At 37.8% G+C, this 15,993-nt stretch overlaps 1 protein-coding gene across 1 annotated transcript; it reads right to left on the bottom strand.

Annotated features, from left to right (window-relative positions):
* Positions 1-3,883: 3,883 nt before the first annotated feature.
* On the bottom strand, positions 3,884-15,369 carry LOC139734046 (B-cell receptor-associated protein 31-like). Its single transcript, XM_071644858.1, has 7 exons — positions 15,056-15,369; positions 10,555-10,655; positions 7,494-7,638; positions 6,731-6,866; positions 5,935-6,064; positions 5,074-5,174; positions 3,884-4,141 (listed from the first exon to the last, which is right to left on the bottom strand). Exons 1-7 carry the CDS (start codon positions 15,145-15,147, stop codon positions 4,103-4,105), a joined length of 744 nt encoding a protein of 247 aa, XP_071500959.1. The 5' UTR covers positions 15,148-15,369; the 3' UTR covers positions 3,884-4,102.
* Positions 15,370-15,993: the final 624 nt, after the last annotated feature.

The following is a 15,993-nucleotide window of genomic DNA, read 5'->3' as shown; positions in this document are numbered from 1 at the left end:
TAATATTTTAACTTGACCTTTTGACCTTTGACCTTTGACCTCATGACCCCAAATTTTCACCAGAGAATCTTAATTAGGTAATACATGTATACACTAAGTTTCAAGAAAATATCTTCAGGCATTGCATAGATATGGAGGAAATAGTGAAATTTTATGTATTTGACCTTGACCTTTTGACCTTTGACCTTGACCATGTGCACCCAAAAGTTGATAGGCACAACTTCACCCCCTAATACACACACATGCCAAGTTTCATTAGGATACCTTAAAAGGTTTTGATAGTTACCCTGTCCACAAAATTTATTACGGACGGACGGAAGGACGGACGGACGGACAGACGGAAGGACGGACGGACGGACGGAAGGACGGACGGACGGACGGACGGACGGACGGACGGACGGACGGACAACCCGAAAACATAATGCCTCCGGCACCACTTCGTGGCGGAGGCATAAAAAAAAATACCTCTAACGAAATAATAATTACTTTTTAAATTAAGAAATACCGAAAAAGCAGTCGTAAGCTAGAGATGTGACAATACACTGCCCAGACCCTGACAACCAACCAACTGCTCTTTTCAAATCTAGAAGACACCACTTTCAGTACCAAGGTACATGTACACACTTTGTTGGAAAATGGACCATGGTTTAACATTTCAAAGGATCTCTGCCGCCAAAGAAGGATGAATTGCATTGAAATTCCCACGACCAATGTTTTCAAAACACAGCACGATGAAATAACAGGCTTGTTGCAGAGATATAGGTGGCAAATTCATGCATCTGCATAAATTTGCATGTGTAAATGTTGAATATGGAGTTATATGTAAAAATGAACATCAAGAATGTCTGTGCTGCACATTATACTTATTCAGATGTACAAAGTATATAGGCCTATAGCTCTTTCTGTTAATTCATTTAACATAAAATTTTTGTAGTGTTGTAACATTGCAAATGTTGTTAGTGATATGTTAACATTGCCATTGGACCACACATATTGTAAATAAGATTTAATCAAATCATTTTGTATGCAATGAAGACATTGTACAGAAAAGCATGCATCCTGACAGGCTGTTGCTACAGGTCGCTATTTTAGCAACAATTGCTATTCTAACATCTTGCATGACAAGAGATCGAGATTACAAGGTTGATAGTCCCAGGTAAAACTCTACAAATTCACACTGTCTGGCATTTCAAGCTTACATGCAACATATTTCCATGTGATGGCTATCACAAGTGACTGGGTAGCTATCTATGGTTTCTCTCTCCATGTATTTGATGGCATCAGCAACCAAGCAACATACACATGTTAAACAATTAATGAGTGTTGGCCTTTACCATAATGTACATAAACAAAGCTTTGTTATGCAAAATGCTGAAAGGAAAACATTAGCATTGTTCTCATGAAACACATAAGAAAATTAAACAAAATCTAATAACCAATATAAAATACACTGTACATCGTAAATCAGCTTGTGGGATGAAGTTTCAGATCATTTGAGAAGTATCACACGACTACTCCATGTTCAGAAAAAAAATTTATGGTCAATATAAGATCAACCTACATAATCCAACATAAAACAAACCATTCTATTTGCACACTCATTACGCTTATGGCTTCTGAAGTTACATACTTACAAACTTGCATCATTCAATAGAACTTTTGGTGGCAATCAAAGTGATCACATTCTGGAGTGACTTGCTGCATTAGAAGTGTAACATTCTCTGTAGTCATTTACCATTGCATTCCAATTCACTCAATGGGCAATCCAGTCCAACATTACATAAAACTCCTGCTGCAAATGTTAACACTGCAATCATACTGATATATGCTGCTGAGGTTCTCTTAAGAATTCAGTACTTTATAAACCACAAACAAACCTTCTCCCAATGTGTGACATAACATAAAACTACAGCTTCTTCATGAGATACATCTCCTTCATATTGTAAGACTTTTTTTTAATATCAATGACATTACCACAGTCATTGCATGTGCTGCCTAATATGATACATTGCTTGCTCTTTTCCTAATCATCAGCTACAGTCAACCTTGCGTTAAGTCGACCTCGCATAAGTCCAATAATCTTCTAAGTCAAAGGTCTTTTCAAGTCTTCTTTTCTTTATATTCTATAGATTTTAATCCCTCATAAATCAAATTTTCTCTTATGATGAAGCTTTTTCTTCAGTCAAATAGCTCTATTCGACTGAGGCCAGGCTGATTGTATATTCAAATGCTCAGATTTTGACTGTGTTCAACGCTTGACATACAGTGATCAGGATGGGTTAGAGGTCTGAGTACAATCTTGAGTAATTCTTCAAAGACATCAATTGATGCCGTTCATCTAAGCTGTTGGCACATTCTAAATTCAGACATTGGTAGTGGGTATATACATATCATCCCAGTGATGGTTTGTGACCTTTAAGATGACAAAGAATTAATATGACTGTTTCAGCTACGGCAGAGTCAAAAGTGCAACCCCATTGATGCATGCCTTCTTCTACATTGATAATCTGATGGCAACAACAGACATAATAATATATTATGTTTTCCATTTGAATTTAAAGTTGAAAGTACACATGCATTTACATTATCATATTTTACCTATGATCTGTCTCTACCGTACCTGAAAGTGAAAAAGCATCAAATGTCTTGGGATGGTTATAAGTGACACATCTCTTGAACATCAATTCTATGTTTAAACACACATTTGAAGTGACAAAGGGCTTCTGGACATGCACTCTCCACATGAATATGAAGTAGCTTTACATAGCTTGCAATGCCTCCTTTAACTGCAGGAGATTTCGCTACATACTCTACACCTTCAATGTATCTATTTCAGGTTGACTCTACCACCAGAAGCAACATATTATAAATAAGACTACTAAAAATAAAAAAAGACTTGCCGTAAGGGTACACTTATCTACATTTCTCATGAACATGTTGTAAAGGGTGTGTTGATACGCAACTCTCAATGTTCATACTGAATTAATGAAAAGACTGACTGTCCAAGTCTTGTACAAATTCCTCATTAAGTTAATGAAGCCTTGCATGCCAGGCTATGATTTCAAAGAGTGTGGTATATCTTCCAAACTTGTGCACATACAAATAGCGTGTTACTTAAAGGTCACTCTTATAGAAATAACACACAAACACACACACACACACACACACATACACACATGCACAATAACAAACAAACACTCGTGCAGTACCACATGATAGAGGTTCAAGGGAAAACAGCCATCCTGTTTGAATTATGGCATTGGGGACTATGCAATTCAGCAAAATATTTCCTCATGTATCCTGTATATGTACCATCTTGAAGATGCAAATAAAGAAATTGTACAGTATTGCATACATCCATCTCCTTTTCTGTCACTGCTTTCCTTTACGCCACCTGAGGCGCTTGTTGGATGTACTGTATATGCCATATCCATAATTTCCCAGGTCCAATGGTATTCGTGAATTTATCAACAGTGAAAATATTAACTCTGATCCCGACGTGAATGTGACGTGCTGGTGTACATTTCTTCGTTCAATACTGTCCTTCACTATCATGAATTTGACCACTCAAGGCATTGCAGAAAGTCCAGATTCACCAAAAAATTAGACTCTCTAAATATATGGCATATACAATATCATTCTACACAGTTTTGATTTGACTCGCAGTCAAAAAATTTAGAAATGCAAGTTCAGATTTTACACGCCCACAGTTGCTTGTATACAGAAACATTAAAATCCAAGCACATGCTTTCTTATTCCTGCACGATTACCAAAGCCAAACTTTCTGATCTCGCAAAGTTATAACACTGCACATGTTCAGGGCCTACTATGGCACACTCATTTGCTGAGATCCCAAGCTCATGATATTTAAGCAACGAATTGTAATGGATGATTCTTTCTATGACTTCACTGGCTGCTCCGTATCGAGGAAATGCGTACAGTTAAATGCAGTTTAGTGCTGTTAAGCCTGTAGAGAGAGTTCAGTACAGCTTAACCTCTGCCATGAGAATGTTTCATGCAGATGAGATCAAGTCTGATTGACCTTTGAACTCTCTATCAGTATTTTATTGTATCCCTTTGCCTTGTGATGAAATTAAGTGCTCTATGTGTCCTTCTTGGACTCTTCTGATTCCAGTTGTTTCTATGCAGAAAAAAGAAGAAGAAGGAAATAGTTTAAAAGTAGTTTGGCAATGTTGCTCAAACAAGCACAATTTCATGACATATTAAAAAAGATCCACTAATACCAATCGCAAGAGAAAAGCATTAATGCAGCAACCCTTGATATATGCAAGAATACAGTGCACTCCCATTATTACAAGCCGGTTATAACAAAATTCCGGTTACAACGAAGTAAAAGTTCAGGCTGCAATGGTATCCTCTCTATGTATTCTTATTGTTTATTTGTTCGGTTATAATAAAGTTTCAATATAACGAAAGAAAACTGCCAGTCCGGAGGACTTCATATTATAACGGGAGTCCACTGTAGTTTGTCATTTGTATCTATTCACATTTGTAATCAAAATCAAATCATCTTTAAATCAAATCATGATCCTGTAGGAAATCCATCTGGTACCATCATGTGACACACTAAACTGTTGTTGGAAGTTTTGACAACTACAGTTTGATCATTTCTGTCTCCCCTGTTGGCGTGTTGTCATCATTATACTATTAAGCAAGAAATTTTCGCAGCAAGAAATTTTCATGAACTGGAGTCGACAGCATTTTTCACGGCATGAAACTTTCACAAATTCCCACTGGCATTCGATGCATATAGTGTAGAAATTTCGTGTGAATTTTAATTTTTCTAATCTTGGCTCTCGCGAAATTTGTTAAATTTAAATGCATGTGACAGTTTGGGTTTTACAGAATGCTGGCTTAAGTGCAATGGCTATTTGTTACCTTTTGACAGAAAATATTGCAATTCTAATCCTCGTGCTTTCATGGAATGTGACAATGAAAGTGATTTGGGGCCAGAAAATGGAAAGGTTTCAATTCACTGTTCATGTACTGGAGAGCAATTATTTTTGTCTAGTTTGTTTTCTGTGAGAGAATATGACCCCCACCCCACCTCACCTGCAGTTTAGAGTGTTCCTGCAGTAATCTGTCATACTCCGATGTGACTCCCTCGGCCTGCTTTTTGACTGCATCTAAGTCCTTCTTGGTTTTCTCTAGCTCTGTAAGGAATGACAAATAAAATGTGTTCACATGCATCATTTACAAGATATCAAATATATCAATATGTATCAACATCGTATACATAATCGATACAATAATGTATTGATTGAGAATGACAAACAAGAAAATTCCTGCTTTACATCTATCTACCCATACAGAATTAAATTAGAGATGATTTTTACAGCCCAAAATACAGGTAAAGACAAGGGGATGGGAACTTTCTGGCCTCTTTGGGGCTTTTGTGGGATGTGGCTTTAATAATCCAGCCTGGGAAAACCAAAATTCATTGGGTCAAATCAGAATTAGACTGACCTGAATCTGACTTATCTCAGTTGTTCTCAATGACAAAGCTTTGCTACATAGGGACTGTGGAGTATCGTAAGCAATTTCTTTGAAGTATTGATTTGTTCAATGTAAGTAGTAGACCCTGGAGTTTTTTTAAATCTTCACTTCTATTGAAAGCTGATGATATTGAACCACAGTAAAAGCTGTCTGTAGAGCAGTAATTAGAGCACACTACTCACTACTGATATACTTAAGCTTGCCAACAATACTACAACCCTTTAAAAATACAGGCGCTATAATCTAGATCCTCAGAATATCAATTTGTTTCAAAAAGCAAACTTAAAATAATGGCAAATACCATAACGGCAGGTAAATAGTTCCCAGATTTCTAGCTGTCAAATGTATGAAGTGTCCCTTATGGCAGAGTCTCTGTGCAACATGTTGCAGCAATGCTTGCAGCAGCAAAGCACTCACCCGTCTTGGTTGACTCAAGCTCCTCTCTAGTTGCCTTCAAGTCTTTGGTCACCTCACTATCTGCGACGGCCGCCACAACAACATCAGCCATTGATCCGGAGCGAGAGCGCTTGCTCTTTGTCTCCAGTTCCTGAGTGGCAGCAAAATATCAAAGCATCTTGATGAAACAAACGATAGGGTTGGCATGACAGGAAATGTTAGAAGAACTCTTCTTTGATTGTTACATACCATTTGAAGTGTGATGACTGGTGGTATAAAATTGGCCAGTGAGCATGACAAGACAAGAGTGTATTTCATAATAATGTCTTTATCTTCATATAGAGGTATGGATATAAGAATGGTTATTGCAATTCAGCAATACACCACAACACAGGTATCACATGTCGTAATATCACCTTGTTATATCACAATATCAATATGGTAAAACTATACAAATACCAACTTTGGCCTCATAGACATAACAACTGTTGTATTCTACTATCTGGTACAAAAAATAAAAAATAAAAGCGTGGTAGACTCTCTTTTTTCTAAACTTTATGTAGAAATGCTGGAAAATGTCATAAAAGCTGTAAAACACTTTAAAATCTACTGCCCTGTTTATATCTACAAAGTATGTTTACAACCGATGGTACACGTACATGAAATATACACAAACAAAAAATGATCACCATGACTATATATTTAAAGAATACTATCATAAAAAAAAACTTGTTCTGACAAAAAAATATAAAACAGAAAAGCCTGCAATAAACAAAAGCAAAACAAAACAAAGCAAAACAAAAGCATGACCACTGACCTTTTGGAGGTCATCGATCTCGTCCATGAGACGCTTGGCCTGGTCAGAAGCTCCCTGGGCCTGCTTGACGGATGCCTCGTTGGACGCTATCAGAGTGGCCTCCGTGGAGATCAGATTGCACAACCGCTTCAGTACGCTGCATGGTAATCAGAGCAGAGAGTGCCCTCGAGGGTTGCTTGTATGGCATGGATAGCGACATCTCTTAGTGAGTATGAGTATCATTAAAAATCTTAGTATGAGCATTATCACTTCATACCCTACCCTACCCTACGGTATATCTCAACACCCCCATAATATCGACTACTGGAGCTTAAAAACCTTGAATGCAGCAATCACATGTCATTTATGCCAGTCAGTATTTCTTATCATTTATGATAACAGTGTGTCTGACACCACCTTGATTCAATACTTGAAGTGATGAAACAGGTGACATCATAAGGGGATTTGGATTGGATTTGGGTAATGCTGCACAGTACAGCATGCATACTGAGTTGATGACATCACCACAGTTGAAGACAAGAATGTAACTACACAAATTCATATAGTAGACATGAGCCAAAAGCCTAAAATAAGCCTTTAAGCAAAATCTGATCACTATCAGGTCAGCTAATATCAAACAGATACAAATCTACAGCACATATTTCAAACTACAGTGACACTCATCAGCACTTATCAAATGGCTTAAAAAACAAACTACAGCTAAAGTACCGATGGACGATAATAAACACTCAACCCACAAACAGGAAGTTCACTTGCCACTCACATGAAAAGGAAGAGGGCGAAGCCGGCCACATAAAAGTTCCTCTGTGCCCTAAAAAGCTTCATGTTGAGAATCGCCTCAGCATTCGGGATTGCAACATCCACTTCCTCCTTGGCCTCTGTGTACTTCCTCACCTCTCGAACAGCATCTTTTTAGGCAAATAATGGCACAAAATACAAAAATGTCAAGATTTGAAAATTTGTGGAAAAATAAGGCACTAGCAGATTAAATTTCAGCAGACATGAACTGTGAAATAGATGTCTTGCAATGAAAAACAGAGAAAATAAACAAAATAAATAAATAATAATAATGAAGCAATTGAAGTAATGGGGGCACAATCTCTTGAAGCATAGAGCTTAAAGTAAGATTACCACAAATAGAATAACCTTATTGGAAAAAATGCATATAGGGATTACTCTGATTACAGACTTAAACACTTTTACCAGTATGAAACAATGTCAAGAAGTTGGAGGAGAGAGGGACACTCATGCAGGACACTCATGCAAACCATGAGCTAAGCTTGCATCTCAGCCACATATCTGGTACTCATACACACATATCATCGTTTACCCGGGCACATGACGATATACGCATCTACTGGCACGTATGCTATACAAATACCAAGCTCAGTTGACATGTAAAGACTCCATAATTGAGATTGTTATATCATTCCAGTAAGTGCCTGATAGGCTCTGCCTTGGCCTATCAATTCTGTAAAAAGAACTGTAAAACTATTTCTCCGATTTACCATCTTGTGATAGATTATGCTGATATCAAATCATTTCATGCACATTTGCCTATACAAGCCTATCATGGCTTGCATTTAATGTCATACCATTCTTTTGCAAACAAGAGTTTTCCCTTCTGTTTGGATGCATAAAAGGGCCATATATAGTGATGACAATATTGACGTAGTTGTAACATTTTACGGGAACACTGCAAAATGTAGGGACTCACAACTTTCAAAGACAAAATATGCTGGAATCTAAGCTCAGGGACTTATTCCTTCCCATACAATTACAAACCCACCAGCATAGTGTACAGACAGCTGTAAGATGTGGAAATTTTATGACAGGAAGTATGCCCTCCATGTGTGTAGTGAGTTATTGCCATTTGTGTGAAGGTTTCAATACCCAAGTGTAAAAGTATAAATGTACATTTAAAAACAAGGCAATCGCCAAATTGTGTCTCGCCCATTCGCGTACAAGGAATTAATATTTTTTATAACTCCCAGAAGTTAATTGACCTGCTTATGACCTTTGACCTTGTGGTGACCTTCAACACCCTAATGGACATTTACCATCCAAGTTTGGTCACAAACCGACAAAGGGATCAAAAGTAATGAGGCACAATCGAAACGCGCCATAAAAACTTAACATTGGGCCCTAAAAATTTGTTGACCCCTTTCTGTGACCTTCGACCTTGTGATAACCTTTAACTCCCCAAGGGACATCTACCGTCCAAGTTTGGTCACAAACGGACATAGGGATCAAAAGTTATGAGCCACAATCAAAACGCGCCCTAAAAACGTAACATTGGGCCCTAAAAGTTTGTTGACCCCTGTCTGTGACCTTTGACCTTGTGACGACCTTCATCTCCCCAAGGGACATCTTCCATCCAAGTTTCGTCACAAACGGACAAAGGGATCAAAAGTTATGAGCCACAAACGAAATGCGCCCTAAAAACTTAACATTGGGCCCGAAAAGTTCGTTGACCCCTGCCTGTAACCTTTGACCTTGTGGTTACCTTCAACTTCCCAAGAGACAACTACCATCACCCAAGTTTGATTGCCATTGTAGCAACATGTGCTGAGTTACGTGTGATAAGAGAGTCTTGCAAGTAAACTTTAACGTATGACCTCAAATGACCTTTGACCTTATCATGTGACCTCTTACGGCACCATAACATGAAGGTACCCCCAGTGCATCCATCACCCAAGTTTGATTGCCACTGAAGCAACATGTGTGGAGTTACATGTGATAAGAGTCTTGCAAGTAAACTTTAAACGTATGACCTCAAATGACCTTTGACCTTATCCTGTGACCTCCAATGGCACCATAACATGAAGGTACCCCTAGTGCATCTATGACCCAAGTTAGGTTGTAATCCAAGCAACGTATGTGAAGTTATTTGTCAAAAGAGAGTCTTGCAGGTAAACTTTAACATAGAAAAGAGAGTCTTGCACATACTCTTTAATATATGACCTCAAATGACCTTTGACATCATCACATGACCTCTGACGACACCATAACATGAAGATACCCCTAGTGCTCCTATCACCCAAGTGTGGCTGCCATTGCTGTAATAGTTGCCAAGTTATGCATCATAAGAGAGTCTTGCAGGTAAACTTTAACATTTGTGACGGACGACGGACGGACGGACGGCGGACGGACGCCATTTGGATCCCTTAGTCTCGCCTTCACCTCCAGTGGGCGAGACAACAAAAGTGAACATCAAATCACTTTTCTTCCAGTGTAAAATCTGCTCAGAGGAGATGAAAGTCCATGTTCACAAGTGCATCATAAAATTATGATCTGGTAATGAAACAGATGAGGATAGTGGAACACATAACAGAGTGGGGCAGAATACAGTGCACTCTCGTTATAACAAACATGGTTATATCAAAATTCTGGTAATAATGAAAAAAAATAAGGGCCACGATGTTATACACTCTATGTATTTTTATTGTTTATTTGTTCGATTTAAACGAAATTTTCATATAACAAAAGAAAACTGGCAGTGCCGAATATTTCGTTATAACGGGAGTCCACTGTATAATATGAGGCATGTTTGGGGGTAAGGAGGCCACAGGGGCAGATCCAGGAATTCTGTAAAGTGGGGGGGGGGGGGGGGGGAATGGAGTGTAGAGAGTGAGAGAGGGAAGGGAGTAGGAAGGGGGGGGGGAGATTTTTGGGGGGTAGGATAGGGAGATTTTTTATATTTGTGTTGGGCATGGTGCGATTTCATGCACACTTTTTTATAATTCTTTATATTTCAAAAAGGAAAAAATTTAAGGGGGCACCCAGGCCCCCCCCCCCCCCCCACCACTGAGCCGTACACTTACCGATGAGTAGCAATGACAGGACGAAGAGAAACACATTGAAATAGATATAGGCATATGCTGAGATGCTCTTGATCAGTCCTGACTGAAAGACTCTTTGCCACCTGTGAAATACAAGTGAAAGGAGGGGTGAATGGGGTGGGGTGGAGGACAAAAGAGATGACTTTTTAAATACATGCTTTGGCAACCTATGAGCTTGGCTTTAAATGAGGAAGCATTTCAGTCTCTTCACATGACTTATTAAATGTTTCACTACAACCTGCAAAAAATCATTCAGTAATGGTTATGACAATGGCCAAGCAATATCATATTTCAACATGTCAATAAATGTGATAATAAGGAGAGGGAAAACCCAGTTATCAGTGTAAGACAAAACCTGCAAAATTTTCTAATTACATCTCATCATGTACAGCATACATCTTATTTTCCTTATCTTTATTACATATAAAATATTCTAACTTTAAAGATAGCCCTTCCCTTTTGCATTTACAGTCAAACTCGGATACCTCGAATTCGTCGGGACTGAAGAAAATGGTTCGACGTACGCGAATTTCGAGGTACGCGTACGTCGAATTTTCTTCGACTTATCCGATGTTCATCGATGTTTGACGTTTATCGATGTTCAACATGGTGTCTGTTATAGTGCCTACTGATTGTTTGCATGCTTGTCAATTTGAATTGAATCAACTTTTATATGAATGAATTGAGTGAAAATCGGAAATGAAATCAAAATTTCAGAAATAAAGATTTTGGTGGCCCGATCGCGCCACCAAAAAAAAAAAAAAAAGTCGGATGTTTGCCTTTACTTTTGAAAATGAACAGCGGTAACTATCGGCTACGTAAGATGCTAAAATAAATGTCAGAGTTTTGCGGTTAATTGTGGAAATGAATGACGGTAATATTCGACTCGGTATGATACTAAAATAAATGTCGGATGTCTGCTCATACTTTTGGAAATGAATAACGATAAGACTCAGCTCCGTATGGTGCTAAAACTAATGTTAGACATTTGATTTTGCGTTCGGAAATGAATAAGGATAACATTCGGCTCCGGAAGACGCTGAAATAAATGTCGAATTTTTGCTATGACGTTCGGAAATGAAAAACAATAACATTCAACTCCGTACGATGGTTAAATAAATGTCGGATGTTTCCTTATACTTTCGAAAGTAAATAGCAATAGCATTCGGCTCCGGAAGATGCTAGAATAGATGTCAGATGATCGTTTTTATGTTCGGAAGAAAATAGCAGTAATATTCTGCTCCATCATGTCCATATGATGCTAAAATAACTGTCTGATGTTTGCTTTTAAATTTCGAAATGAATAACAGTAACATTCAGCTGTGTTTAATGGTAAAAATCAATGTTTGATGTTTGCTTTGACGTTCGGAAAAGAGTAACAATAATATTCAACTCCTGACAATGATGAAATAAATGCTGGATGTTTGCTTTTGTGTTCGAAAGTAAATTGCAATAACATTTAGCTCCGGAAGATGCTAAAATAAATGTCGAATGTTTGCTTTGATGTTCTGAAGTGAATAACAATAATATTCAACTCCGTACGCTGATAAAATAAATGCCGGATGTGTGCTATTACGTTCGAAAGTAAATGTCAATAGCATTCAGCTCCGGAAGATGCTAAAATACATGTCGAATGATTGCTTTTACGTTGGCATGTTTGGAAGAGAACAGCAGTAACATTCTGCCCCATACGATGATAAAAAATATTGGATATTTGCTACGGTACATTTCAAAATAAATATCGGTAACATTCAGCTATACGTTTCATGGTCCAAAATGTCTGATGTCTGCCTTGACGTTCAAAAATGAAAAACAGTAACATTCGGCTCCGTGCAATGATAAAATAATTGTCAGATGATTCATTTCACTTTCGGAAGTGGACAGCAGTAACATTCGGCTCCGTTCGATAATGAAATAAATGTCGGATGTTTGAAATGAATAACGGTAATATTCTGCTCCGTACGATGCAAAAATAAATAACAGATTGTTGCTTTAACATTTGGAAATGATTAATGGTATTAATCCGCTCAGTTAGATGCTAAAACAAATAGCGGATGTTTGCTTTCACGTTTGGAAATGGATTAGGATACTATTCAGCTCCGTAAGATTCTAAAATGAATGTCGGTTGTTTGCTTTTACATTTAAAAATGAATAACGGTAACTTTCGGCTTTTTACAATGTTAAAACAAATGTCGGATGCTAACAAATGTCAGCAAATGCTCCCATTTTCTCATTTCAAACGTAAGTTTTGACCTCCTCAATATATGAGCATCAACTTTTATAATAATATCTATGCCTATTTGTCAAATCTTTAAACACAGAGTAAGATGATTGAATTTTCTATTCATTTGTTTTAGACATGGACATCTGTATCACTTCAATAATGCTTAATATTAATTTGTCTATGTTTAGTAGGACCGATTTAGTTTTTCTAATGTTTTTCCTGATTTTTTTTTTTTGTCACCAGAATTTACTTTCGACCACCACAAAACAAAATTCAATGATATTGGTGGCCCGATAAAACTTAGTGCGGAGCCCTGTGTATTCTATTCTTCATTGTGATCGGCCTATACTTCCAGATTTTCATTATCGCATTGCTGTAAAAAAAAAGTTTCAGTGCTTGCGTTCTCGTGGAAGTAAACTTCGTGAAAGGCAAAAAAAGAATAGTTTTAAAAAAGGCACTACGAGGGAGATTGATGTTTTGACAGTGGAGCGTGATTAATGGCAATTAAAGATACAACTGTCAACGTAAAGCAGGTGCACCCCGACGGTTGAGAAATCTACGCGCACGGTATGACTGTCTCGATCAAAAAGCAAAACACAGTGGTTAAAGAAAAGCAAATGATGGGGCAGCGCGTAGTGCTATCGTAAAGCACTCCATTGGCACGGGTGCTATGTGCATACCATGTACGTGTGTTGGTAGGTGTTGGGGATTTTCCTTGTCAGCTGTGTATCGGGTATTTCTTCTTGGGCGCGCGATTGTTCTGGTCTCAGAATATTTACAATCGAGTGTGAAAACATTTGTGACATGTCTTCGCTGTCCACGCGCGCTTAATCGGAGATGCTGAGTGATGTTTACAATTTCGATTCGAGCAACATGCTGGGAAAAACAATAAGTTAATTAAGATCGGGACATTAGATTTCCCTTCGAGGTAACCGAACTTCGAGTTATCTTTTTCGAGCTACGCGAATTTTAATACACGGAAACTCCATAGGAACAATCGGGACTTTTATTTTGCCCCCGAGGTAAGTGATATTCGGCTTATCCGACGTCGAGGTATCCGAGTTTGACTGTATTCCCAAATAGCACAGAACATGATATATTCCACCAGAATGACAAGACTATTGTAAATCTATAACATTTCTGTGATATTTGAAGGTTGTTAGGCGATAAAATTCAAATAATGCACCAAACGCTCACCGTAATGTATTTTGTGTACTAGGCACAGCTGCATACATTAATCCTCCTGTGGTTGTAATATGATACTTATAATACTTCGATCAACAGATAATGCATGTTAAAGCTGTCAGAAAAGAAGAATTCACTAGCTTCTCTTTCTTTGTTTTCATTGGTAAATAACAACACACCACTTACGTGAACTACATGTACAACTAAGTGCATCACACAGGTCTGTAAAACTAGACTAGTACATGTATTTAGATTTGTAATTTTTGCGTAGTACGCAAAAATTATTCAAATCTTAACGGTCAATCTAACTAAACAAATAAAGACCCTCTTGAGTTCAAAATTTACAGGAGGTTTCCAAATAATGTTTTTCTTCAATACCTAAGTGTTAAATTCTCACCAATTTTTCAAAAATTTGCATGCAAAAGGGATTGGCTGTCTTTAAGCTGAATTGGACTTGGTTAAAGGGTGTGTACAGTTCTGGTCAAGGTGTAGATTTAGCTTTTAACATTTTGCGAGATATTCAAAAACCACTCTATGAGATGTCAAAGAGCATGCAGTTCTAAGTGGTATCAAAAGTTTATTCGATGAAAATCGGTTTTGAAATGGCTGAGATATCCAAAAACAAGGTGAAACAAAGAGATCCTAATAAAGTTGTGGCGTGTCACCTTTTATTATTATCACTTTTTTTTTTTGATATCTCAGTCATTTGAAAACCAATTTTCATCAAATCAACATTGAATCCTTCTCAAAATTACATGCTCTTTCGTATTTCATACGAGGCTTTTCATTATCTCACTTAGGAATATTCAAAACATGAATCCCTACCTCAACCAGTACTGTACAGTCCCTTTAAAGGAAATGAATTTTATGGCAGCAAAAGTACCTGTAGCACTATATGGATCAAATTCCAGTATTAAGAATTTATAGAGGAAGAGTTGGGCAGCTGGCAAAGGAAGAAAAAACCAAGAACAGCACATTAATGAGGTTGGACAAAACCAAAATGTGCTGCATGATGTCCCATAGCATTCATAACTAGGAGACTTATGAAGGTATCTATAGGACAGTAAGACTTACATGTATGGCTTGATGAAAGGAAGCATCAGCAAAATGAGAACAAACACTTCCATGTACAGGAAGGCTGCAACGAATGTCCACTGTAGCGTCATGGTGTCTGTACTGTTTGATCCTTCTCTCTGGATTAGAAAATACTGGTGCAAACCCCTTGTTTCACCAAATTATGACAAATGTTACCGATGTGAAAGGCACTTGACTGAGAGAAGATGCTCTGCAAAATCTGCAAGAGAATGAAATAAAACACAATATATCCTGCTGGTAAGATATAAAGTGTAACCCATAAATTTTAATTACTGCCTCAAGGACAATGGTACCTGAAGTGCTTGCCTATATATTAAATGCAATATGAATTCACACACTCTGTAGTATTGCAGTCACAGACAAATTGCACAGGAAATCGCAGGTTTCGCACACTGTAGCAGCAAGAAATCGATACCAGTGGGTTTTCCCCACAAAGAAACATTTCCATGTGTCACATCATCAATCATAGAAGAATAAAATGATGAAAAATTCATTTTATGGCATAGTGCATTGCCCTGATAGCATAGCACCTATTTGTTTGTACGTTTCCCTGACTCAAAAGGACTTGCAATTTCAACAAATGCTCATGTTCAAAATGGCATTCTATCTCTATTCTATACACTAGCGCTGGAGGGTAGGTTGAGGACAATAAAAGCAAGAGCCCTGGGAGGTCTTTGCATTGAATCTAACCTTGATGCAACCTTGTGGTGTCCTGTCATATGTACATTGATGTCCACATTAGAAACTGGCTTGCAAATATCTATTCAGAGGTAATATAAACAATCACAATGGTTTGCCAAACAATGGTTTGTTACAAAACAGGTTTCAAACAATTTACCTGAGCTCCTACCACTACATTTGTACTGGATAGAGGAAATCAATGACAACTGAAATTTATAGTGGTTCAGGTCGTAGCA

The sequence above is a fragment of the Diadema antillarum genome, unplaced genomic scaffold (assembly GCF_040938485.1).
Source record: "Diadema antillarum isolate AM-2024a unplaced genomic scaffold, OU_Dant_1.0 seq00000507_RagTag, whole genome shotgun sequence".
Classification (NCBI taxonomy): Eukaryota; Metazoa; Echinodermata; class Echinoidea; order Diadematoida; family Diadematidae; genus Diadema; species Diadema antillarum.
Note: the sequence above shows the minus strand (reverse complement) of the source record. Positions and strands in the feature narration are given on the sequence as shown.